This window comes from Macaca thibetana, chromosome X, assembly GCF_024542745.1.
Source record: "Macaca thibetana thibetana isolate TM-01 chromosome X, ASM2454274v1, whole genome shotgun sequence".
NCBI classification, from domain to species: domain Eukaryota; kingdom Metazoa; phylum Chordata; class Mammalia; order Primates; family Cercopithecidae; genus Macaca; species Macaca thibetana.
The window spans coordinates 44071079-44097902 of NC_065598.1; the positions used below are offsets into that span (position 1 = coordinate 44071079).

Genomic DNA, 26824 nt, shown 5'->3' on the forward strand with positions numbered 1-26824 from the left:
TTTCAAGACATCTCCAGGTCAGGCAGCAACTGTCAGCCAATAGCAGTTTCATAGAAAAGGAAACAGGTGTGAGTTTTTAGCAACCAACAGCCGTAGCAGCTAGAGGATGGGGATGCCAGCCCCGTAAAAGATCTGGGCCAGCCATCAACAATACCTGCCATCATATGATCCAGCATTTTCACATCTAATCATTTATGCTGAGATATGCTTGCACATGTGCTAAGCGATGCATGTGCAAGTTTGTTCATCACAGCACTGCTTATAATATGAAAAGGTCCAAAAACAAGCAACTGGTTAATTACATTGTGGTATATCCATTCAACAGAATATTAGGTGAATGTGAAAAAATAAGGAAACTGGCTCATGCCTATAACCCCAGCACTTTGGGGGGCCAAGGAGGGAGGATTGCTTGAGCAAACCAGGAGTTTAAGACCAGCCTGGGCAACATAGTAAGACACCATCTGTACAAAAAAATTGTTTAATTAACTGGGCATAGTGACACATACCTGCTGTCCCAGCTACTCAGGAGGCTGAGGCAGGAAGATCACTTGAGGCCCAGAGGTCAAGGCTACAGTGAGCCATGGTCATGCCACTGCAATGCAGCCTGGGCAACAGAGCAAGATCCTGTCTCAAAAAAAAAAAAAAAGGAATCTTTACACATATGGATATGGAATAACTTTATATGAAAAAAGCAAGGTACAGAATACAATATGTGTAGTATTTTACTATATATGTTTTCAAAAACATATATATATGCATTATATATATATATCCCTGTTCCTCTGCAATATATACAATGCATATATATATATATATATGCATTTGCTTATATATGCTTAAGTTAACCCTGGAAGGATAGATAAGAAACCGGAAACACTGGTTGGCAGACAGAGTGGGAGGGAGAGTTTTCAATGTATATCACTTAGTACCTTGTGAATTTAATACCATATATCTTAGTCCATTTGGCTGCTATAACAAAACATCTTAGACTGGGTAAATTATAAATAAGTCTATTTCTTATAATTCTAGAGGCTGGGAATTCCAAGATCAAGTCACCAGCAGATTCAGTGTCTGGTGAGGGCTTCCTACTTCAAAGACAGCACCTCTTGCTGTGTACTTAAATGGCAGAAGGGACTTATGCTGTATTCTCACATGGTGGAAAGGCAAAAAGGGTTGAACTTGCTCCATCAAGCCCTTTTATGAACGCATTAATCCCATCCGTGAGAGCAGAGCCCTCATGGTCTAATCAACTGTCAAATACCTCTTAATACCATCAATCTTGGGGTTTAAGTTCCTATATATAAATTTTGGAGGGATACATACATTCACACCATAGCACCATATTAATATATTACCTATTCCAATGAAATAAGTGAAGATGGATGGATAGATAGATAGATAGATAGATAATTGATAGGTAGATAGACGAATAGATAATCGATTTGCTCTGAGACTCAGCCAAGAGTTTCTGCCACTCGTTTGACAACCAAGAGAGGTAGAACCAAAGGACATTTAAAATTCCACCTGTTTTTCTATTCAGAAGTAACTTCCTTCTCAAGTTTTGCTAATATAGACCCTGCATTTTCACATAATTTCTGCTTTAACTAATAACCTATTATTTTCTGATATGATATTTCAGATCTTCCACCCATTCCTATTCCTTGTATATCCCCCTTGGAAGTTTGATTTCTTTACCAAAATGAGATCAACCAGCTATTGCAACTGCAATAGACTCTCATTCTGAATTGAGCCAAGCTATGGTCCTAAGCTATAACTGAAGGCCAGTATTTACTAAAATGTATTCACCAGGGTCTAATTCTATCAATTCAATGCTAGAAGGTGTCTCAAGACAAAATGACTCTGTAGCCAATAAGTTTGGGTTAAATAGATGCCTGTGCTGCAGAATTTATCAGAGCCTTTAATGTAAGCATGTGCATTTCAAATCTCCTAAAGATACAGAATTTGCCCCAAAATTATTCTGTTGCAGAATTGGAGAAGGGCTCAGCTGGGAAGCTCTTGCTTAGAGTCTCTCAATGACTGGCTCAACTGAACTGGACATCCAAAATGGCTTACTCATGTGGCTGGCAGTTCGGTTATTGGTTGGAAGTTCAGCTGGGCTGATTACTGGAGTACTTCCATGTGGTGCTAATAGCATGGCCTGAAAAGTTTCAGGGTAGTTGGACTTCTTATGTAGCACCTGCTTTCCCACCACATGTGTCCCTGAGAGAACCAGGTGGAGACTACGTGGCCTTCTATGAACTAGCCTCAAAAATTACGCAGACCAGTTCTGCTGATTCTATTGGTTACAAATAAGTCACTGAGGTCAGCCCAGGTTCAGGGAGAGCAGCCATAGGACCCACCTGGGAATAGGGGCAAAGAATTCGCAGACATTTTTAAACTGCAATAATTCATTATCACTGCAATTGTACAGATGGGACCCCAAAAATATGTTTCACGAAAACTATTGAATCTATGCTGCTCAAAAGACAAAGTGGTAGTACAGGCATTTCAGCGTCGAATTTAGTGTTTCCTTAAGGGCTTGGAAGACGCTATATAAACATGCATTGCCGTGTAATCAAAGACAATGGTGGTTTCAGCATAAACCTGCTCTGGACCGTGACTCATGCCTATCTGTCATAGAATCATGCTATGTGTTAACCGCGTGCTTCATTGACTTTCGAAAGTTGACAATTAAAGCTGGTTTGAAGATTAATTATAGTGTAAAAGAAGGAAAGAGTTGTCAAGTGTTCTGTCAGTCTATGTGATAGTGACACCATTTACAAGTATGAAGGAACCGTAGCATCTCTGATCAATTAATTTTACCATGTTTATGCAATCGAATTGTGTATCCTTTTTGGAACTACAATTTGAGGGAATGAAATGATGTCCTGCAGTTTAATTTGACAAAAATAACAAAAAAACCATTAATTTTCTTTGAGAGAGAGAGAGGATCTCACTCTGTCACCCAGGCCAGAGTGCAGTGGTGCAATCATGGCTCATTGCAGCCTCGACATCCTGGGCTCAAGCAGTCCTCCTTCCTCAGTCTCCCAAGTAGTTGGGACCAAAGGTGCATGCCACCATACCCGGCTAATTTATTTTTATGATTTTTAGAAGCTGGTCTCAAGCCCCTGGGCTCAAGTGATCCTCCTGCCTCAGCCTCCCAAAGTGCTGGGATTACAGGCATGAGCCACTGCCCAGCCCCATTAATCTTTAGTATAGTAATTTTGAGTCCTCTGTTTAGACTGTCAATATTACCTCGGTCTTTCAATGATATTTGCTTACAGAAGTAAAGTTGAACATCCAGATTTTTTGGTTTCTTTTGTTTTGTTTTGTTTTTTGAGATGGAGTCTTGCTCCGTCACCCAGGCTGGAGTGCAGTGGCACGATCCTGGCTCACTGCAACCTCTGCCTCCCAGGTTCAAGCAATTCTCCTGCCTCAGCCTCCCAAGTAGCTGGGATTATAGGTGTCCACCACCACGCCTGGCTAATTTTTTTTTTTGTATTTTTAGTAGAGACAGGATTTTACCATGTTGGCCAGGCTGGTTTGGAACTCCTGACCACAAGTGATCCGCCCACCTTGGCCTCCCAAAGTGCTAGGACTACAGGCGTGAGCCACCGTGCCCTGCCTAGATTTTTTTAAAATGCTGACTTCCTTTATCATCTGACTGAAAGAAAATACTAAACGGATTTTATTTCATCAGGACAGTGAATAAAAAACAAGACACCCCGCCCCCTGCCCCGCCCCCACACACACACTTAGGCATATTATGCTGGAGAAATTTTCTGCCAGCAAGTCTAAGGATTGTGTAGCCACTCCAAGTCAAGTACCTTCTCCCCAGTCCAGTAAAATGACATTAGCAGCAAAAGCTCAGAGTATGTGAGTAATGCATAATTAACACATTTTGAAAATCATGTGGCTAAGACAAGTAGGTCTTTCCAAGCTCTTAATGTACAAAAAGATTTTACATATTCAGTGAGGAGAGGAGAGCAAAACAGGCTGGCTGAAGAAGAGATTTCAAAAAGGTGGGATAATTTTTTAAGTGAGAGGAAGGCAGAGGTCCTCGTCCCCGGGTCCTTGTATAAAATAGCAATTGGCTGCCGAGATAGGGAAAGCAAAGTGTTTTTATCCTCTCCACCCAAGGTGGGACTAATGATACTGTTCATAGCCCCGCACCGAGTAGGTGCACTGGAGCAGGAGAGGACATCCTCAGCAGCAGGTCACAGAACAAAAAGCAGGGAAGAGAACCAATGGGAGAGGGTTGAGGGTTGGAGGGAGGGCTAGTTTGGTAAGGAAACCTGAAGTTATCAGAAAAACAAACTGGCCGGGTGCGGTAGCTCAAGCCGGGCACGGTGGCTCACGCCTGTAATCCTAGCACTCTGGGGGGCCAGGGCAAGTGGATCACCTGAGGTCAGGAATTTGAGACCAGCCTGGCCAACATAGTGAAAGCCTGTCTTTACTAAAAATACAAAAAATAAGCCCGACATGGTGGCATGCACCTGTAATCCCAGCTACTTGGGAGGCTGAGGCAGGAGAATTGCATGAACCCGGGAGGTGGAGGTTGCCTTGAGCCGAGATGGCACCACTGCACTTCAGCCTGGGTGACAGAGCAAGACTCCAACTCAAAAAAAAAAAAAAAAAAAAAAAAAAAAAAAACTATGTTAAAACACTGGACATCCCTTTCCCAATGGATTCTTCTCACTTTACTAAGAGTGGCTGAGCCCCACAATCTTTCACTCTTTCTTTGCTATTGAAGAGGCTACAGGGGGCATTACTCTGGATCATGTCAAAGATTCAGCATATCTTAAAACTGGGAGGAACCTTAGAGACCATTAGGTTCAGCCATTTTCGTTTGGAGAGAAGTCCTCTGGCTCTCAATACATGACTACTTTCTTCTCTTCAAAGGTCCTTGGGCTCAATTATTAGTTGTCAACTTTGTACGACTATTCCCACTTCTAAAGTCTCTTCTGCAAACTCCACTTTCTCAGAGCTCTCTATGAGCTCCAGATTCTTAGAATTGTCCATGATTTCCCACAGGGAAGTCATAGTGGCCAAATGCCACAGTTTCCCAAACTTCTCAAGCTTTCACTTCATTGCTGGAGAGTGGAAGATTGGTTGGATCATTGTGAATTTGAGAATTGTGGTAATTTCCTGGAGAACTTCTGAGAACCACCTGTCCCAGTCCAGTGGTTCGTGTTGAAAGCATCAGTGACTGTTTCTCCAGCCTTCCAGCTGCAATCTTCCGACCCTTACTCCCCCACTCCTTCATATTCCTGTGATCCTTCAAGCCCTTTGTTTCCTGCAATGCATACAATGGCCCAGTTTTCCTGACCAAACTCTGCCTTCCTGTCAAAGTTTGTCTGTAGCAGGAGGTGTCCAAACTCTCCCCCTGAACAGTGAAAACCAAGATTGCTATTCCAAAGCAGGGGTTGTGGAAATGATAACTTCCAGAGTGTGGGGTGCAGTAGCGCCTGGCACAGGAATCACAACACACTGTACCAAGGGATGCCCAAGAGACGCAGACTCGCCATACCTCTTTTGATTGCAAGTATCAGAAATTCTTTGGAGCAAAACATAGATAGGAGAGGTATTATAAGGATACCTAGGTGTCTCCTGGAATCTAAGGAAGTGTTAGACAATCAAACTTCAGGAAGGGCAGAGAACAGGGCTTGAGGAAAATGGGGAACTCATGAATCCCTCTGTCCCCATCTCTAGGTTTTGTTTCTCTCTGCATTTCTGCCTTGTTCTTCTCTTTCACTGCTGAAAGGTTTTCTCCGAATCCCAAGCCAAATGGAATAAAGATTCTGGATTCGTTTGTGCAGAAGAAGCAAGTAGAGATAGAAAGAGGGCAATGTCCCTGCACCAAACCTCTACTGGGGTCAAGCTCACAAAAATGTGAATGTAGTGCGAGCACATGGAGGCCAGAGCCTCTGCCTGGAAAGAGGGCATGGCTGGGGCCCTGGTTAAAAAGAGAAGTCTGAGCTGGTGCAGAATCACATTACGAGAGATGCCAGGGGTTCACTGTGGAAGTGATAGTTTCACTTTTCATGGACAATGGTTCTTCAAATCTACATGGAGTAACAAACCCAGGAAATATAAGGCACGTGTGCCACTTGAATTCCATTTCCTGCTACTAGAGGAATGCTGAGTGGAGGCAACTGCCAAACAGCTCAACAGAGAAAGAATGTAAGTGAAAATAAAACAAATGAAAAGGAAATCAAAAAGAAAGGAAAAGACACTCCAAATGAAGGTGCAAACAAAAATTCTAGAACACATGAAGAAATCTCATGCTAAGGCAAAAGCATGCAACAAAATTAAAATTTTGACATGAACTCAATACATGTAAAGTCAATGTTATGAGACAGAAAAAGACTTTAAAATAATTATGTTTGGGATGCTCCAGGAGATCAGTGAAGACAACACATCTATTAAAAAGAGGGCAGGACTGTGGAAAGCAGTTTGGAGCTTTCTCTAACAACTTAGAACTACCATTCAACCCAGCAATCCCATTACTGGGTATATATCCAAAAGAAAATAGATCGTTCTACCAAAAAGACACCTGCACTTGCACATTCATTGCAGCACTACTCACAATAGCAAAGACATGGAATCAACCTAGGTGCCCATTACTGGTGGATTAGATAAAGAAAACATGGGCTGGGCGCTGTGGCTCAAGCCTGTAATCCCAGCACTTTGGGAGGCCGAGGAGGGCAGATCACATGAGTTCAGGAGTTCAAGACCAGCTTGGCCAACATGGCAAAACCCCATCTCTACTAAAAATACAAAATTTAGCCAGGTGTGGTGGTGGGCACCTATAAATCCCAGCTACTCGGAGACTAAGGCAAGAGAATCACTTGAACCCAGGCAGCAGAGGTTGTAGTGAGCTGAGATCGGGCCAGTGCACTCTAGCCTGGGCAACAGAGTGACACTCTGTCTCGAAAAAAAAAGAAAGAAAGAAAGAAAGAAAGAAAATGTGGTACATGGATACCATGGAATGTTATGCAGCCATAAAAAAGAACAAGATCGTGTCCGTTGCAGCAATATGGATGCAGCTGGAGGCCATAAACCTAAGCAAATTAACACAGAAACAGAAAACCAAATACTGCGTGCTCTCACTATAATTGGGAGCTAAACATCAGGTACTCATGGACATAAAGATGGGACCAATAGACACTGGGGACTACTACAGTGAGGAGCGAGCCAGGGAGTAAGGGTTGAAAAACTAACTATTGGGTACTATGCTCACTTACCTGGGTGATGGAATCTTTACTCCAAACCTCAGCATCACACACCATACCCAGGTAACAAACCTGTACTTGTACCCCCTGAATCTAAAAAGAAAGTTGAAATTATTTTTTTAAAAAAAAAGCCTGTAAGGTGGCTCATGCCTGTAATCCCAGCACTTTGGGAGGCAGAGGTGGGTGGATCACGAGGTCAGGAGTTCGAGACCAGCCTGACCAACATGGTGAAACCCCCATCTCTACTAAAAATACAAAAAAATAAAAAATAAAAATTAGCCGGGCGTGGTGGCACGTACCTGTAATCCCAGCTACTCAGAAGGCTCAGGCAGGAGAATCGCTTGAACCCGGGAGGCAGAGGTTGCAGCGAGCCGAGATCGCGCCACTGCATTCCAGCCTGGGCGACAGAGTGAGACTCCATCTCAAAAAAAAAAAAAAAGAAGAAGAAGAAAAAGAAGAAGAAGGCAGGGCTCCTTCCCCTCTCACTGGGCTTCTTCCCCACCCCCTAGGCTTCTAACCATAGCCCCCAGCCCTTCTGAGCCACCCAACACCCACGGACCCCACCCTCCTCTCCCTTAAGGCCATTAGTCCCACACAGTGAACCCAGAGCTATTTCTTTGCCTTTGCGGACTCTGCTTGGCCATGGCCCCAGGAGGTCAGATCCCCTCTTCTCTCCTCTGGGTGCTGGGCTCAGTGAGTACGCTCCACTGTGCTCCAGATCCTGCTTTCGTCTGCCAGATGCCATTTTGCAGAAGGTCTATTCTGCTGTTTTGACAGCTTTTTAAAAGAAGTCGGCCAGGCACGGTAGCTCACGCCTGTAATCACAACACTTTGGGAGGCTGAGGCGGAAGGTTGCTTGAGCTCAGGAGTCTAAGACCAGCATGGGCAACATAGCGAGACCTCGTCTCTACTGATAGTGTTTTTAAAAATTAGCCAGGCATGGTGGCACAGGCCTGTAGTCCCAGCTAGTCTGGAGGCTGAAGCAGAGGGATCACTTGAGCCCAGGAGGTCAAGGCTGCAGTGAGCTGTGATTGCATCACTGCACTCCAGCCTGGGCGACAGAGTGAGGCCCTGTTTCTAAATAAATAAATAAATGAAGTTAATAGTCTTTCTTTTATAGAGCAGTTTTAGGTTTACAGAAAACATTGATCAGAAAATATAGAAAGTTCCCAAATGCCTCCTCCCCACAACTACCACCATCCCCCTACCAGAGTGGTACATGTGTTACTATTGATGAACCTCCATCAACACATCATCATCACCCAAAGTCCATAATGTACATCAGGGTTCACTCTTGGTGTTGTATATCCTATGGGCTTGGACAAATGTATGTCACTTCTACATTACAATCATACAGAATAGTTCTGCTGTACTAAAAGTCCTCTGCACTTTTTGCTTGTTTCCTCCCTTTCTCCCCACTAACCCCTGGCAACCACGTATCTTTTTACTATCTCTATAGTTTTGCCTTTTCCAGAAGGTCATATAGTTGGAATCATACAGGAAGTAGCCTTTTCAGATTGGGTTCTTTCACTTAGCAATATGCATTTAGGGTTCCTCCATGTTTTTTCTTGGCTTGATAGCTCATTTCATTTTAGCACTAATAATATTCCATTGTCTGGATGTGCCACAGTTTATTTAACCATGCATCCACTGAAAGAGATCTTGGTTGCTTCCAAGTTTTGGCAATGATGAATCAAACAGCTATAGACGTTTGTGTGCAGGTCTGTGTGTTATATGTAAATATTCAACTCATTTGGGTAAATAGGAACATAATTGCTAGGTCGCATATTAAGAGTGGGATTAGTTTTGTGAAAACCTGCCAAACTGTCTTCTAAAGTGACTGTACCATTTTACATCATCATCAGCAACGAATTAGAGTTCCTGTTGCTCCAAATCCTCACCAGCATTTGGTGTTAGCAGTATTTTGGATTTTGGGTCATTCTAATAGGTGTGTGGTGGCATCTCATTGTTGTTTTAATTTGCAATTTCTTAATAACATATGATGTGGAGCATCTCTTCCAATGCTTATTTGCCATCTGTACATCTCCTTTAGTGAGTTGTCCTTTGCCTATTTTTAAGTTGGATTGTTTTCTTATTGTTGAGTTTTAAGTGAATACTCTTTTATAACTATGGATTTTCAAAAAAATGGATCTCCAAATTCTTTCATGGCATTAACTACAAGCCACCCCAGTGCTCCCCGAAATGTTTCACAGACCGTGGGTTGGGATTTTCCCTCTCTTTCCTGGCTCTCACAGGAGCTTTTTGATCTGTGGATGTGGAGTATGCAATTGCACAGGCCACCATTGATGGGCTTGCTTAAGGGCCCACTTGCTAACTAGAGCTACAGCATCTTGGCCCATCCTGCCAATGAAGGGACATTTGCAGCCACAATGCAATAGTACTTGCGACAGAGAAGCAATACATTGGCAACTGCCAAGGCTTGTTTTTAGTCATGTCAAAATCCCACAGGATACAATTCACCTCTCTCCCAGGCCTTTCAAATTCCACATTTATGTATATATATCTGGAGAAGAGGAGGTTGGGTGAGCAGAACACCACCGAGACTCTAAATCAGCTGCAGCAATGGGTCAGCTTACACTCACCCTCTTTGACCCAGATGGCAAGTGCTGCCATACTTCTACCCAGAGCTGCTGAAGAATGCACAGGAAAAAGCGGGAAGTCTTCAACCTGGAAACAGGGTCAAAAGGATCATAGAAAAGATGAAATAGGCCAGGTACAGTGGCTCACACCTGTAATCCCAGCACATTGGAAAGCCAAGGCAGAAGGATCACTTGAGCCCGGGAGTTCGAGACCACCCTGGACACCACAGGAAGACCCCGTCTCTACAAAAATAAAAGTTTAAAAATTAGCCAGGCATAGTGATGTGCGCCTGTAGTCCCTGTCAGTTGGGAGGCTTAGGTAGGAAGATCACTTGAGTTCAGGAGTTCAAGGCTGCAGTGAGCTATGACAGCACCACTTCACCCTAGCCTGGGTGACAGAGTGAGACCCTTTCTCAAAAAAAACAAAACAAAAACAAGACAGAATACAGGGCTTGATCAGTATGAGTGATAGCTATGATTAATCTGATTTCTTCACTGACTGATTTGAACTTGAGGCATATCATAAGCTTATTCCTGCTTCTCTGACCAAAAAGTATGGAGGATGTTACAATAAGTTGAGAACCCTGCAGTTATGACAAACACCAGAATCTGATGATGACTTCAATATAAAAATATAAAAAATCACCAATATAAAAAAATCACCAAAAAAGTAGAAGGTGAAGGAAGGTGGTGAGAATATAAAGAAGAAAGATGATACTTTCAACAAGGAGATGAAATGAACAGCCGGGCGCGGTGGCTCACGCCTGTAATCCCAGCACTTTGGGAGGCCGAGGCGGGCGGATCACAAGGTCAGGAGATCGAGACCACGGTGAAACCCCGTCTCTACTAAAAATACAAAACACTAGCCGGGCGCGGTTGTGGGCGCCTGTAGTCCCAGCTACTCGGGAGGCTGAGGCAGGAGAATGGCGTGAACCCGGGAGGCGGAGCTTGCAGTGAGCCGAGATCGCGCCACTGCACTCCAGCCTGGGCGACAGAGCGAGACTCCGTCTCAAAAAAAAAAAAAAAAAAAAAAAAAAAAAAAAAAGAAATGAACAAAGCCCAGGTTTTCCAAAGCCGACTTTACAGCCCTCAGTGCTGGTAAAGAGAAGAAGAAAGAATATTCTTGGGGCTTTAAGGAATCAAGAGTTTTGAGAAATTTCAGAAAGAAATAGGCCCAGGAAAAATGGGGACAAGGAGCAGAAGCCTGTGGGAATTGGGAGTACCTCCCACCCCTTGCTCTTAACCTTCCACTCTGCTTCTGACAGTAACTTGCCTCAGGCGGCCACTGCCATGGTCTCTATGACAGATTTGGACTTGAAGCAGCTACTCGGTGAGTCTCCAGAAGGAAGAGCCTTCTGTGATATGGAGGATGAAAGAGACTCCCTTAGGGTGGGATTGGCCTAGGAATTTAGAGTTCTCTTCCCTCCCGGAAGGCCTGCCAGTGCCCCTGAGGAAGGTCATTAAGGAGCTGGTTCAGGCTGCCAGAGCTGCTGAGAGAGAGAGCAAAGGGAAGTCCTTCGCCCAGGATACAGGTGGCATCCTATTGGACATGGAGATGCAGATATGGAAGCTGAGCAGCCAGATTTGCTGTGAGGTGCATGGCCAGTCATCTTGCTCCATGTCTGCCCTGCAGCGAGGACACCCTGGTCAAACTTGCTCAATACCTTCAACTCCGTGAACTGTCGAGTGCATCTGAAGGAGCCTCTAGAGGAACTTGAAGAAGCCACTGGCAGGGCAATGCCAGAGCAGATGGCCACGCAGCAGGATGAATGCCAGGCATAGACACATGCAAGATTGCAAAGATGCTGGAAGAGGAGAAGGACAAGGAATAGAGAGAACAGGTTTTTTGTTTTTTGTTTTTTTCTTTTCTGGTAAGGAAGAAGAAATGAAGAGCAGGGCCTGGAATAAATTCCAGTGGAATGATGAAATCAAGGAGGTGCTCTGGCTGGTGGTGAAGATGAACCTGGAGGGCTCGATCTAGAAGGAAACAAGACGCAGTGTGGAGAGAACTGCAAGAAAGCTTGCCTGGGTGACAGAATGCAAACTCTCTGACCTCAAAGCTGGGTGCAGCCCAGGTTTCTGTGTAAGGAGAGCAGACCACAGCATAAGTCGTTGACATCAATACTGAACAAGAAGAAAGTAATGACTTCTTCTAAAGTCAAGGTGAAGAAATCATAGACTGAGACTGCTAAAAAGATCCTTATGCCTTCAGCCCACATTGCCAGTCTCATTGTTTTGCCTTCAGAAGGTCAGGGAGGTCTACACACCAGGCCTCAAACAGGATGCTCTCATGCAAGGCCTCGGTCGGGAGTCTTGCCAATCCTGCTTTTCTCAACCTGGAAGATTCATCAAATAAAGACTTTAATTATTACTTCATCCTACTTGTTCAAAGCTGTGTCCAAGGAACTGGCTCCAAGTGGGAACTCTGTACTCACACCCCTAGACCAAGATTGTCCAATCCACAGCCCATGGGCCGCATGCACCCCAGGATGGCTTTGAATACAGCCCAACACAAATTCATAAACTTTTTGAAAACATGATGAGATCTTTTTGCGATTTTTTTTTTTTTTTTTTTTTTTTTTTTTTAGCTCGTCAGCTATCATTAGTGTTAGTGTATTTTATGGGTGGCCCAAGACAATTTTTCTTCTTCCAAAGTATCCAAGGGAAGGCAGAAGATTGGACACCCCTTCTCTAGACCCTTGGAAGCACCTGCTGTGGACTGAATGTTTGTGTCCCCACCCCAAAATTCATATGTTGAAATCCTAATCCCCAGTATGATAGTATTAGGAGGTGGGGCCTTTGGGAGATGATCAGGTCAGGAGGGTGGAGCCCTCACAAATGGGATTAATGCCCTTGTAAATAAGGCCCAGCCGGGTGTGGTAGTGTATGCTTGTAGTCTGAGCTAGTTGGGAGGCTGAAGTGGGAAGACGGCTTGAGCCCAGAAGTTTCAGACCACCCTGGGCGACATAATGAGACCCTGTCTGAAAGAAAGAAAGGAAAGAAAGAAACAAAAAGAAAGAAAGGAAAGAAAGAGAGAAAGAGGGAAAGAGAAAGAGAGAGGAAGGATAGAAGGAAGGAAGGAGCGAGCCAGGTGTGGTGGCTCACGCCTGTCATCCCAGCACATTGGGAGGCCGAGGCAGGTGGATCACTTGAGGTCAGGAGTTCAAGACCCGCCTGGCCAACATGGTGAAACCCTGTCTCCACTAAAAAAATAAAAATAAAAAAAAAATAAAAAAAAAAATTAGCTGGGTATGGCAGTGCATGCCTGTACTCCCAGCTACTCAGGAGGCTGAGGCAGGAGAATTGCTTCAACCTAGGAGGCGGAGGTTGCAGTGAGCCGAGATGATGTCCCTGCACTCCAGCCTGGGTGACAGAGGGAAACTCCTTTTAAAAAAACAGAAAAGAAAAAAGAAGAAAGAAAGAAAGAAGGGAAGAAAGAAAGAATGAAGAAAAGAAAGAAAGAAAGAAAGAAAGAAAGAAAGAAAGAAAGAAAGAAAGAAAGAAAAAAGAGAGAGAGAGAGAGAAGGAAGGAAGGAAGGAAGGAAGGAAGGAAGGAAGGAAGGAAGGAAGGAAGGAAGGAAGGAAGGAAGGAAGGAAAAGAAAGAGAGAGAAAGGAAGGAGCCCAAGAGAGAACTCTCTTGTCCCTTCCCTCATGTGAGGACACAGCAAGAAGTTGGCCATCTGGAACTCTGAAGAGGACCCTCCCCAGAACTTGACCATGCCAGCACTCTGATCCTGAACTTCCAGCCTCCAGAACTTTGAGAAATAAATTCCTGTTGTTTATAAGCCACCCAACTTATGGGATTTTGTTGTAGCAGCCTAAATGGAACTAAGATGGTTGTGTTCGGCCATTCTCGCATTGCTATAAATACCTGAGGCTGGGTAATTCATTGAGAGAAGAGGTTTCATTGGTTCCTGGTTCTGCAGGCTTTTACAGGAAGCCTACTGCCAGCATCTGCTTCTGTGGAGGCCTCCAGAATCTTCCAATCATGGCAGAAGACAAAGGGGAGCAGGCGTATCACATGGCCAGGGTAGGACCTGCAGAGGTGGAGGGGGGTTGGAGGTGGGGTGCCACACACTTTTAAACAGCCAGATCTCATGAGAACTCGTATTGTGAGGACAACATTGCGTCATGAGGGACACTCCCTCATGACCCAAACACCTCCCACCCGGCCCCACCTCCAACATTGGGGATTAAATTTCAACATGAGATTTGGGTGAAACAAATATCCAAGCCATTCAATGACACTTGAAGAAAAAGTCACAGGTCTTTCATGTATGAAAGTAAAAATGAAACTTTCTAAAGCCCAATTCCTTTGGGGTATCACCCTCTAGCTCTCCGTAACCACTCCTTCCCCTCAATTTCCTGGCTGAGTGGACAGTGGCACTGGAACAGCCCTCTGAGAAGAAAAACCCCAGGAGTTCTTCCTGGCTACAAAGAGCTCTCCTGCTGGGCTCCCCTCGGCAAAAGCTTTCCAGAGGAGCAACAGTCTAAATTGCAGCACCACAGTTTGCCACAGACATCTAATGAGGACCCAAACCTGGACCCAAGTCAGTCTTTTATGAACGGTATCGACAGCACAAAAGCTTCACTCCCACTTTCCACTCAGCTCCATTTGGCAACAACCTCTCAGACCGCAAATCTTCCTCCTCTGAGTCTCAATATCCATTTCTCCAGGGCAGCCTCTTCAGAAGGCATTTTCAGCCCCCAGCAGCAGCTCTTTTAAGAACCCAGCCTCATCCTCCACTTCCCTGAGCCATATGGCCAAACAACACTCAGTCAAACTCTTCAGAGCCATCTTACAAGTTTCCCTTTGCTGGCTCCCAGCACAGGATTTCTTCTAGCAGCTCCTCCTCCAGAGCACCACTTTCTCTTGGAAACTTGCTTCCAGGGGTACAGCTTCCCTCCACCGGACAGTCTCTCAACTGCTTCCCAGAAACTGACCATGGTGGTTCAAATGAAGAGCTCAGGGATGGCAGCCGAAGAGGAACAAAGTTACTGACCTCATCCTTGAAACCCACCACGGTTAGCAGCCCAACGCTTCTCAAAAAGAATTTGCCTATTATAATGAAATCTTGCTGTCTGGCCGGGCGCAATGGCTCACACACGTAGTCCCAGCGCTTTGGGAGGTCGGGGTGGGCAGATCGTTTGAGCCCAGGAGTTCGAGACCAGCCTAGGCAACATGGCAAAACACCATCTCTACTAAAAATGCAAAAATTAGCCAGGTATAGTGGTGCACGCCTGTGGTCCTACCTACTCAGGACGTGGAGAATCACTTGAGCCTGGGATGCGAGGCTGCAGTGAGCCATGATCATGCCACTGCACTCCAGACTGGGTGACAGAAATAGAACCTATCTCAAAAAAAAAAAAAAAAAAAAAGAAAGAAAGAAAGAAAGAAAGAAAAGAGAAGAAAAAAAGAAAGAACGAAAACTTGCTGTCTTTAAAAAAAAAAAAAAAAAAAAAGGTTGGGCATGATGGTTCATGCCTGTAATTCCAGCACTTTGGGAGGTCAAGGTGGGTGGATTATCTGAGGTCAGGAATTCAAGACCAGCCTAGCCAACATAGTGAAACCCCGTCTCTACTAAAAATACAAAAATTGGCCGGGCGTTGTGGTGCACACCTATAATCCCAGCTACTCAGGAGGCTGAGGCAGGAGAATCGCTTGAATCCAGGAGGCAGAGGTTGCAGTGAGCCAAGATCGTGCCACTGCACTCCAGCCTGGGAGACAGAGTGAGACTCGGTCTCAAAAATTAATTAATTAATTAATTGAATTAAATAAAAATTAAATTAAATTTAAAAAGGAACTTGCTTGGTTCCTTTGGGCTTCATAGCTAAATCACTGAACATCTGGTGGAGGGACAGATCTCAGGATGGACAGAGTTCTAGGTTCAGGGGATAGGACGATGTGTGTTTCTGAGTTCCAACACTGTGGTAAATCAGTTTGTAAACCTATGTTTGTAATCCACCTTGGCATTTGGTCAAAGTACCTCATGGAGTCCCATAGTCCAAGGGCTCCTTCTGGTTACAAAAGGATTCATGGAATGGTCATGGCATCTGTCCCATCCTCACACTGTGTTTAACAGGACAGAAACCTGGACTAAAGACACAACTGAGAGAACTAGCCTTGTCTCTTTGAAAATACATTAGGAACACCTAATGCATACTTATCGTGAGGGGCCAATTTCTCCTCTGAACATGACAATGAAACTCTCTTAGAGAAAGGGCTTTTATAGATTCGTCAGCTGCAAGACAATTGCAATAGGATTTTTAAAGGCACTTATTTGGGGCTCAGTTTTCAACATTACCATTAACTGCACTGTATAGAATGATACTGTTCATGGCATGTCATATTATAGGAAGACATAATTCCAATGCCTTTATGGTGGAAGAGAATTAGATAGCTCACATCCATTTCAGCACTTGAAACACTTCTCGAAGACCTTTTTAAAAAGATATGCCTGTTTCTGAGACAGAGACAGTTTTATTTAGTTGGGCTTTTTACAGTTGCATTCTGTAAATCTGTGACATCCTGACTTGAAGGTCATCAGGGCCCAGAAAGCCAGCTTTCCAATCCAACCAGAGTTCCAGTTTTGTTTTTCCAGAGTTCATACAGGTGGACCCAAAGGTTTGACCAAAGCTCTCATTGGTCAAATCTTCATTTCTTTATGGGCAGAAGTTACAAGCAGTTCCAAGTCACAGACAGACACGCCAGTTTGCTTCATTCTTAAAAATCCCCTTGGCAGCACTGCAGTAACAGGCCTCTATGAAGTGTCTGTCATGTAGAAATAGGCCTTGATGGCCGGGCGCAGTGGCTCACGCCTGTAATCCCAGTACTTTGGGAGGCCGAGGCGGGCAGATCACAAGGTCAGGAGTTCGAGACCAGCCTGGCCAATATGGTGAAACTCCGTCTCTACTAAATACAAAAAAAAATTAGCCGGGTGTGGTGGCATGTGCCTGTAGTCCCAGCTACTTGGGAGGCTGAGGCAGAAGAATCGCTTGAACCCAGGAGATGGAAGTTACAGTGAGCTGAGATCGCGCCACTGTACTCTAGCCCGGATGACAGAGCGAGACTCCATCTCAAAAAAAAAAAAAAAAAAAGAAATAGGCCTTGAAGTCCTTGGACCCTCCATGCACTGGAGTATACATTAATTCAAAGTAACACGCGGCAAAGCTTGGAGGATGGATCGAGATGGACTAGAACAGATATTCCAGAGCTTCCCAAGTCACCAAGTTGTTCGCTAAATGCTTCACAAGGGTTTCTAGAATTGTGCCTATGATATCCGTACCACAAGGTGTGTTTGAACTGTCTGCTCTAGCTAAGTTAATTCGAATATGTTAAGTGTAAACAGTATGTGGGTGAATTGTATAGTTATGTAATTTATGCAAATTCAGAATGTGATAGACTCTATAGAACAAATGACTCACTTTCTTCCACAAATAAATTGCAAGGGGACAAAAAGGGAAAGGAAACCTATAAACTAAAAGAAACTTAAGATTCATATTAGCGAAGTACAATGTGTGAAGCTTGTTAGGATATTAATTTGAAGATAAAAACTGGTTTTATTTATGAGCCAATGGGAAAAAATAGAACATTTATTGGATATTTAATGAAAATTCGAATTGTTTAATTTTTTTAAGTGTGATAATGATATTGTGGTTCTGAAGGAAAGAAGGAATAAAGAGAGAAGAAAAACAAAGGAATTTGGCCTTTATCCTCAGTTCCTGGGAGGTAACCTCTAAACCCTTGAAATTTCCCAAGTGCTAGGAGCATCTTGGTTAGGCAGGGTGGACCCCTCAGACCCTACCTGATAGTTTAAGCTAATAGATGGCTCAGGGTGGAGGCTGGCCTTACCAGAAAGACCAATCACGTAATTAGAAGGTTGGGGCTTTGAGCCACATGATATCAGCCTGCCCTGTGGGAGTAGAGTGTGACTGGAGCTTGAGTTCAACCACATGGGTAATCATTCTACCAACCATCCCTACATAATGAACCTGGCAAAAACTCTGGACACCAAAACCTATGCAAGCTTCCTGGGTTGGCAGTACTCCATGCATGTATTGCCAAATATCTATGCCAGAAGGTTAACACATCCCTGATGACACAGCAGCTTCATATTTGGAACCCTCCCAATCGAGGATTCTTCCCCATGTGTCTCTTATAATTTGCATTCTTTGCCTGTAATAAACATGGCTGTGAGTATATTGGGTTTTGATGAATTCTATGAGTCTTTCTAGCAAATTATTAAAACTGAGAAGCCAAGAGGAGCCTCTGGCTAACAGCTGTCAAGGAAACGGGAACTTTAGTCATACAGCCAAAAGAACCAAATCCTACCACAACCATGTTAGTTTTGGGACACCCCCCGGCCCCACCCCAACTTACAGTTGGTATCAGAAATCTTGGGCAGACTTAGCAGTGGAGGACTATGCCCTTAAACTTGAGTCTGGCTACTTCCAGGTAGAAAGAAAAGAGGTCCTGTCTTTGAATATACATATGAAAGCATTTACAGATGAACCAGTATGTCTTAGATCTGCTGCAAAATTACCTAGGGTGTGGGGAGAAGGGAGTTGGGACATAGATTGGCCATGTGGAATCACAGAAGATGGATGCTGGGAACATGAGAGTTTATGAAACTATGAAACTATTGTCTCTGCTTTTGTATGTGATTTAAATTTTCTAAAATGAAAATAACATAATGATCCACGCATTAAAAATATGGATCACTACCCTCCACCATGTGGTAGGCAGAATTCTAAGATGGCTTCCAAGATTCTAGGCCCATGGAATACACACATTTTCAGCCAATTATTCAGTCAAACACTAATCTAGGTGGTGCTGTGAAGGAGTTTGGCCGATGTGATTAAGATCCCGAATCACCTGGCCTTAAGATAGGGTGATTATCCTGGGTCAACTTGACCAAATTAGGTGAGCCCTTTAGAAAGCTGGGACTCTTCTTAGAGAAGAGACTCACAGAGAGATTTGAAGCATAAGAGGGATTCAACAGAAGGCAGGTTCTTCATTGCTGGCTTTGAAGATGGAGGAGGCCACATGGAAGGGAAGGTAGATGGCCTCTAGAAGCCAAGAGGAGCCTCTGGCTAACAGCTAGCAAGGAAACGGGGACTTTAGTGATACAGCTAAAAGAACCAAATCCTACCACAGTCATGTTAGTTTGGAAGAGGACTTCCAGTCCCAGATGGGCATGCAGACAGACAACAACTTGATTTCAATCTTATAAGCTCCTCAACAGAGAACTCAGCTATGTCGTTGTGCCAGACTCCTGACCTATGGGAAAAGTGATCTGAAAAATGTATGCTGTCATAAGCTGTAAAGTTTGTGTTAATTTGTTATGCAGCAATAGAGAACTGATACAATCAATAAAAATAAATTCCAATTATAAAAAACAAACTTTTACACATTTTTGAACCAAATTTAGAAAAATATATTTATGACTGTGGTGCAGGGAAGGATTTCTTTTATTTTCTTTCTTTTTTTTATTTTTTTAGGTTACACAATAATTTATTGAGAGCCTCCTCTCCCCTCCCTTGCAGTCTCTAGGTTACTTTTTCTGCTTATAGATTTTGCGCAGCAGCCCCAGAAAGATGGCTGGGGTCAGGGGTGCTGCGTACTGTTCAATGAGACCCATAATGTGGCTGTAACTGTCTTCCTCATATTGCAAGAACACGGCCGGCAGATCCAGCTCCTCATATAGTGCCTTCACCTGGGCCACCTTCTTGGCCTCCTTCTGCCCGTAATTCTTCTTCAGGATCTGGTACTGTTCTGGAGTGGCCTGTTGCAGACGCTGAACCACCAGCCAGCTGCATTTGTTGTCCTGGATGTCAGCGCCAACTTTGCTGGTCACACTGGGGTCCCCGAAGAGGTCAAGGTAATCATCCTGAATCTGAAAGAACTCTCCCATGTCCAGCAGAATCTTCTTGGCATTGGCATGGTTCTTCTCGCCATCAATTCCTGCAATGTACATGGCTGCAGCTACAGGAAGGTAGGAGTAGAAAGCTGCCTTGTACTTGACAATAGATTTGTACCTCTTTTCAGTGAATCTGCCAAGACCCACATTGCCCTGAGGGGCTGTGATGAGGTCCAGGGTCTGCCCAATATCAGTCTGATAGGAACTCTGCAGGAAGAGCTGGATTAGGTCCAGGTAATAGGGCTGCTCCAGGCCAGGCGCGGTGGCTCACGCCTGTAATCCCAGCACTTTGGAAAACTGAGGCGGGTGGATCATCTGAGGTTGGGAGTTCGAGACCAGCTTGACCAACATGGAGAAACTCTGCCTCTACTAAAAATACGAAATCAGCTATGCATGGTGGCGCATGCCTGTAATCAGAGCTATTTGGGAGGCTGAGGCAGGAGAATCACTTGAACCTGGGAGGTGGAGGTTGCGGTGAGCTGAGTTCATGCCACTGCACTCCAGCCTGGGCACCAAGAGTTAAACTCCATCTCAAAAAAAAAAAAAGAAAGAAAGAAAGAAAAGAAAAAAGAAAAAGAAAGAAAAGAAAAAATAGGGCTGCTCCGGGCAATAGAGCTTCAGCAGGTGGTAGATACATGCTTCTAGAAGCATAGCATCATTGATGGCATCCAAACCCATGCCAGGCTTCTGATACCACCAAATCTGTCCCTGGGGGGAGAGGGATGAATCCATGATGTCATCTGCCACCAGGAAGAAAGCTTGCAGCAGTTCCACAAACCAGCCCATGGTCAGGGCCCGCTGGAGACTATCAGCATCCTGTTTCCTCGGCTCCACCAGTTCCCGGGATGCTACTAGCACCGTCAAACCCTGGTGATACTTGCCTCCAATGGCATTGTATTCCAGGACCTCCTTGAGCTGGGCAATAGCATCTCCTGTCTCTGAGTACCCCATCTCATCCTCAGTCAGCACCCTAACGATCTGGGAGAAGTGCTGAATGAAATCCTGCTTTCCTTGGGCATAAACATCTGATTTCTGGTCTCCATTCATTCTGTGGGAGGAGTAAAGGGCTCTGTTCCTGAATGTGGGTTCCTGCTCAGTCAGGATTTCTTCAAATATAAAAGGCACAAACTCTAAAGGAAAAGGTCAATAAATTCAACTATACTAAAGTTACATACTTCTGGACTATAAAGGCACCAAAAAATAAAGTGAAAAATAACTCTGTGGAGTAGGAGATGCTATTTACAACACATAAAACTTAAAAAGAATATTTTTAAGAAGCTCCTACAAATCAACGGGGGGAAAAGAAGCCAGCAGAATATGAATTGGTAACTCATAAAAAGGAAGCTTGAAAAGCCAACAACAAAAAGATGTCCAATATGACTATTCATCAGAGAAATGCAAATTAAAACAGTAATAAAATATCATTTTCCCCCATTGGATGGACAAAAGCTAAAAATTCAGATAATACCACGTTTTGGCAAGGATGTAGGGTAACAGAAACCGTCATGTCCTGCTGATAGAAGTGTTAAATTGTATAGGCACTTAGGGAGCAACGTGATAATATCTAGCAAAACTGAAGATGTATATACCCTTTGACCCAGCAGTTCTACTTATGGGAATATATTCTAGAGAAAATCTTATACGTAGGCTCAGGGAAACATATATACAAGTGTCATTGCAACATTATTTGTAATTCAAAAAACTGCAAGAAACCTAAATGTTCATCGACAAGATAATGACATTAATTAACTTTTCATTTTTATCAGTTCTCAAAATGCTCATTTAATCTTGACTGCCGACCCATCTGGAAATGATCTGGGACTATGAACTGCTTATTACACCAGCTCTAAGAGTTACCTGCCATTCTCTGGATTGTTGTCATCCTCAGAAAAATGTTTTCACTGACTGTGATCTTCAAAGAAGGCCTCTGAACCAACAGGGATCAAAAGTGCCCAATATATCTGGAAATCCACTTTTACCCAATGATGAAATGACTTGTTAAAGTGAGCTGGAAATTGCTGTGCTGAAAGAGAATATAGGTAATCCAAGGGATGCAAATGAATGCTTCTAAGCTACTGAGAAAGGAATCTTCTTTTCAAAGGTGCCCCCCAGTCCACGTGATAATTCACTTCATTTAATGAAGCTTCGCATAGTGAAGCTTAGTGTCTAAAAGCCAGTCTGTGGATTCCTCCAAACATACTAGACTGAGGCACCATGTTCCACTGTTCAGAACACATTCAGCTTTGGCCGGGCGCGGTGGCTCACGCCTGTAATCCCAGCACCTGAGGTTAGGAGTTAAAGACCAGCCCGGCCAACATGGCAAAACCCTGTCTCTACTAAAAAAATACAAAAATTAGCCGGGCGTGGTGGTGGGTGCCTGTAATGCCAGCTACTCAGGAGGCTGAGGGAGGAGAATCGCTTGAACCCAGGAGGCAGAGGTTGCAATGAGCCAAGATGGCACCATTGCACTCCAGCCTGGGCGGCAAGAGTGAAACTAAACTCCATCTCAATTAAAAAAAACAAAAAAAAACAAAAAAAAATAAACAGAAACAAACAAAAAGAACACATCCAGCTTTTTAAATCACCTCCAAACTTTGCCATCTTCATTTTGGTTTTATTTATACCTTACTGTCTCAGATGGAAAATGTCTGAGTAAATTTGTCTGAATAATGGCTAGTAAAAGCATGAGATACCCTCAAGAAGCTGCTTATGTATGAATTTAACAAAATAAAGAAACTGGAGAAAGGATTCTTCTGTTGTTCTTTATCTCTTCCTGACAAACTTGTACTTTTAAAGGGATTTTTATGCCCATTCTAGATCCAATTTATATTTTAATTACATCGGATGTTTATAAGGGAGTACATATTGGAAGCAGGTGTACATCATATTATTTATAATTGTTTTTCTTGGATACTATCTAATGCCTTCCATTATAATAATTGACTAAATAGAACTAGCCAAGATACACTTTTCCACTTTTGCTGAGATACAATGGAGTGCTATTTTAAAATTCAAACAATATATTTTCCTAAAATACTCCAATTCCAGTAATGCATGAGATGCTACAAAATGTATATGAGTTTGATTAATCGTTTTATGAATAATCATCACGTAATTACCCAGATTTATCACTTTAAATTAAATGAAAATGATTTCTTGCAAATGTGTACAACTATGGAAGTGTTGACTTTTATTCTCATTTGCTGTTTGAACCATGCCACATTGTGACATGCAAAGTCATTTTCTCTCTGTGCTAATTATCCAAAAGTGAATTAAAGGCGCTTTTCATTTACCTAGGTGTACAAAATCAAAAACTGAATTGCTAAGTCAAAGCACCGAGCAAAGGCTCTAGATTTCTTCCATTCTAACCCTAACGAGTTTTAACATGATGACCATTTTATCAAGCCAAAGAAGGCTTTTCCTGCTTAAAGTAATCACTAAGCTCAAGGAAATAGAGTGTCTAATTATAACAAACTGATGAAAAATTAAAATAACAAATAAGATCCTTTATGTGATACCTGGGGGGCAATAGGCAATACCATATCCTTAAGAAGTTAGTCAAGGAACAAGTGGGGCCGCCCACAGTAGCCTCTCTTTCAGGGCCAGAGCCCTACTCCAACGCAGCATTCGCTCTCCTTTCTCCATCATGTGTCCAAGACATTGGCTGTCCCCTCCCCTCTGGCAGCCTCCACACAGGAGTCCACACCTATTTCTGTGCTCCTGAGATCATTCATTTGGGCCAAAGCATCAGAAACCACCTGGATTTTCTGAGATAGATGTAGAAAGTGCTTACATCATGCCCCACAGAACAAGCTCCATTTCTCTTACTATTTCTCTCTTTCAGGCCCCGCTTGCTCACTTTGCCACAAGAATGCCTCTTGCTGACGTCTCCTCGCAGGGCTCTGCCACCTCCTATCTTTTGCTTCTCCTGCTTTCTGCTGCCAGATCTTGCCTAGTCCTTAGTATCTCTGCTGGTTCTTACGTAAAGCCATGTAACCCTCCTACAAGTCCAAATTTGTCCCTCATTACTTGCTTAGAAAACAAAGTATTCTCCTTGTGTGGGATCCATCCCCTAAGGGTCTTATGAGGAGTTACAAGTGGGAATAACTAAGAAAAGGTTTTTTGTTGTCTCACATCTACCTACCTGCTCTGGCTACCTCACAGGAATCAGAGATAATGTAACCAGACTCAGGTTCAGCTGCTTGCTGCTTGAAAAGCCAGACACACAAGAAGCAAGGTTTGATGGAAGGAAAGCAGGTTTATTCAAGTGCTAGCAGCTTGGGAGATGGCCACACACTCAAGTGTCAAAAAGTCAGCTCAAATTCTCAGGCTGGCTCAAGGGGTTTTAAGGGAAAGGTGTGCATAGGCTGCAGGTCTGCTTGTCGTTTTCTGATGGCTAGCTTGAGTAATTGACCATCCGGAGGCCTGGTTAGCATCATCTCGTTGGAGGTCAGGTTATGGATTAGCTGTGCACCAATTTCTTCTTGGAAGGAGGAAAATTGCAACTGCCAGTTCCACTTCATGCCTGGATTGTTTCAAGATTAGCCTTTGGAATTCAAAAGCAAACAGGTAAATGGGTAATTTTGTAGCAAGAAACAAATCGAGAAAGGGGTTACTTTTAGAGTAAGCTAACAAACTGGTTATACTGGTTAAAATAATACATGTGAAAGACATTTTTTAGTTATAAAGCACTGTATACTTTTGCTTGATGATTATTTATTCCACTGCCCCCAGTTTACAGGTGATACAACTGAAGCCCAAAGAGGTTAAATAACTTGCCCAAACGTTTAATGACAAAGATTGACTTTAATCCTGGTCTCTAACCCACTGTCCTATAATTCCTTCCATTCATCTAAACTGCTTTGGGTAATTCACAGATTTCTGAAGGCTTTGCTTTCCCTTTCTCCACTAATTTGGGATTAAACATGACCTTTCTCCTAGGGCTTTCTATCACATTCACACACCGGCATGCGGTCATTCACATAGATCTTATTGTTGAGGAAATGGAAGGAAAGGCATTATTCACTCTTCTACTAATTCATTCATTCAACAGATATTTTCTGAGCATCTATTTGGTTCCAGGAGCTGTTTTAAACTCTGAAGACACAGTAGTAATCAAAATAGACAGAAACCCCATGCCCTTGTGGAACTTCCATTCTAGTGGGATGATGAACAAATACATCACATATTTAACATGAAAGATGTTGGCAAATGCTAGGGAGAAAAATAAGCAAGGGAAGGAGGATAGGGAGTGTCAGGGGAAAGAGGAAGGAGGTTGTAATTTTATTTTATTTTTATTTATTTATTTTTTGAGACGGAGTTTTGCTCTTGTTGCCCAGGCTACAGTGCAATGGTGTGATCTCAGCTCACCGCAACCTCCGCCTCCCTAGTTCAAGCAATTCTTCTGCCTCAGCCTCTTAAGTAGCTGGGATTACAGGCATGCACCACCACGCCTGGTTAATTTTGTATTTTTATTTTTATTTTTATTTTTTATTATACTTTAAGTTCTAGGGTACATGTGCACAATGTGCAGGTTTGATACATAGGTATACATGTGCCATATTGGTTGGCTGCACCCATCAACTCATCATTTACATTAGGTATTTCTCCTAATGCTATCCCTCCCCCAGTCCCCGACCCCCCAATAGGCCCCAGTGTGTGATATTCCCCGCCCTGTGTCCAAGTGTTCTCATTGTTCAGTTCCCACCTATGAGTGAAAACATGTGGTGTTTGGTTTTCTGTCCTTGCAATAGTTTGCTGAGAATGATGGTTTCCAGCTTCATCCGTGTTCCTGCAAAGGACATGAACTCATCCTTTTTTATGGCTGCATAGTATTCCATGGTGTATATGTGCCACATTTTCTTAATACAGTCTATCATTGATGGACATTTCAGTAATTTTGTATTTTTAGTAGAGATGGGGTTTCTCCGTGTTGGTCAGGCTGGTCTCAAACTCCTGATCTCAGGTGATCCCCCCGCCTCAGCCTCACAAAATGCTGGGATTACAGGCGTGAGCCATCATGTCTGGCCTGCAATTTTAAATAGGATGGTCACAGAGAAGTCTTCCCTGAGGAGGTGACATTTTGCCAAAGACCTGAAAGACATGAAGAATCAAACCATGCGGCTCTGGGGAGAAGAGCACTCCTAGCAGCAGAAACACCAGTGGAAAAGCCCTGCGTGAGAAGTAAGCCAGGTCTGTTGGCAGAGCAGCCAGTGTAGCGGGAACAGAATGAATGGGGGAAAAACAGCAAATAAGGACAGAGAGGTGACATGGATATCATTGTGCAGGTCCTTGGCGGCCATTGTAAGGAATCTGGCCTTTAATCTGAGTGGGATGGCAGGCTGTTGGAGGGATTTGAGCTGAAGAGTGGCTCCCACCCCCACATCACTCCTTCTATTTTCCCCCTCCAGCACCCCTCATTCCAAGTTTTGGGACAAGGGCATCAAGTCATCTGGGTCTGGGTGGGAAGTTCAGGCACCACTTCCCCTTTTCTCTGGGATAGCTGCACTTTGAGTCTGTCTTTTTTGGAAGAAAAAATAAAAGAGCCTAATTAGAGGACACTTGTTTTCCAAGACATCTGTGGGTTGCCTAAAGTATCTTTGCAGAACAGGAAGGGAAAAACCTAAGAACTATGAGGTTAGGAGAGGCAGCAGACACAGGCAGCTTTGAGGAAGTCAAGGAACAAGGGAAAACTCAGTCCAGAAACCAAAGAATTAATACCTGATACGTGCGTAGGACCATCACACACGTTCAATAGTTGACAATTCCGTGTCCCAGGGACTTAGACAGAGCAGACGGCATTAGCCCTGTCTATCGTGTAATGAGGAATCTTGAACACAGAGATTCCATGATGTGCCACTAGTGTAACCGCCCAAGGGTTTCACCTTGCCCGCTGCCTAGACAGAGTCAATTTATCAAGACAGGGGAATTGCAATAGAGAAAGTAATTCACGCAGAGCCAGCTGTCCGGGAGACGGGAGTTTCATTATTACTCAAATCAATCTCCCTGAGCATTCGGGGAGCAGAGTTTTGTTTTGTTTTGTGTTTTGTTTTTTTGAGATGGAGTCTC

At 43.6% G+C, this 26824-nt stretch overlaps 2 protein-coding genes across 2 annotated transcripts in view; both read right to left on the reverse strand.

Annotated features, from left to right (window-relative positions):
* MAOB (monoamine oxidase B) overlaps nucleotides 1–18197 on the reverse strand; it is a 713383-nt gene extending 695186 nt beyond the window's left edge. The window contains exon 1 of the mRNA XM_050775651.1: nucleotides 18193–18197. The gene's annotated coding sequence lies outside the window, so the exon portion shown is untranslated. The remainder of the gene's footprint in view (nucleotides 1–18192) is intronic.
* A 1193-nt stretch (nucleotides 18198–19390) lies between these two features.
* Nucleotides 19391–20821, reverse strand: LOC126945661 (farnesyl pyrophosphate synthase-like). The gene is made up of 2 exons (XM_050775768.1): nucleotides 20365–20821; nucleotides 19391–20010 (listed from the first exon to the last, which is right to left on the reverse strand). The coding sequence occupies exons 1-2, from the start codon at nucleotides 20801–20803 to the stop codon at nucleotides 19391–19393; spliced, it is 1059 nt and encodes a 352-aa protein (XP_050631725.1). The 5' UTR covers nucleotides 20804–20821.
* Between the last annotated feature and the right edge of the window lie 6003 nt (nucleotides 20822–26824).

What these genes read in the sequence shown, in the direction of transcription:
- LOC126945661 (XM_050775768.1), bottom strand. Translation starts at nt 20,803, where the DNA reads ATGAATGGAGACCAGAAATCAGATGTTTATGCCCAAGGAAAGCAGGAT. An exon ending in CCACCTGCTGAAGCTCTATT is followed by an intron (nt 20,011 to 20,364) that starts GCCCGGAGCAGC and finishes CCACCGCGCCTG; the next exon opens with GCCTGGAGCAGCCCTATTAC.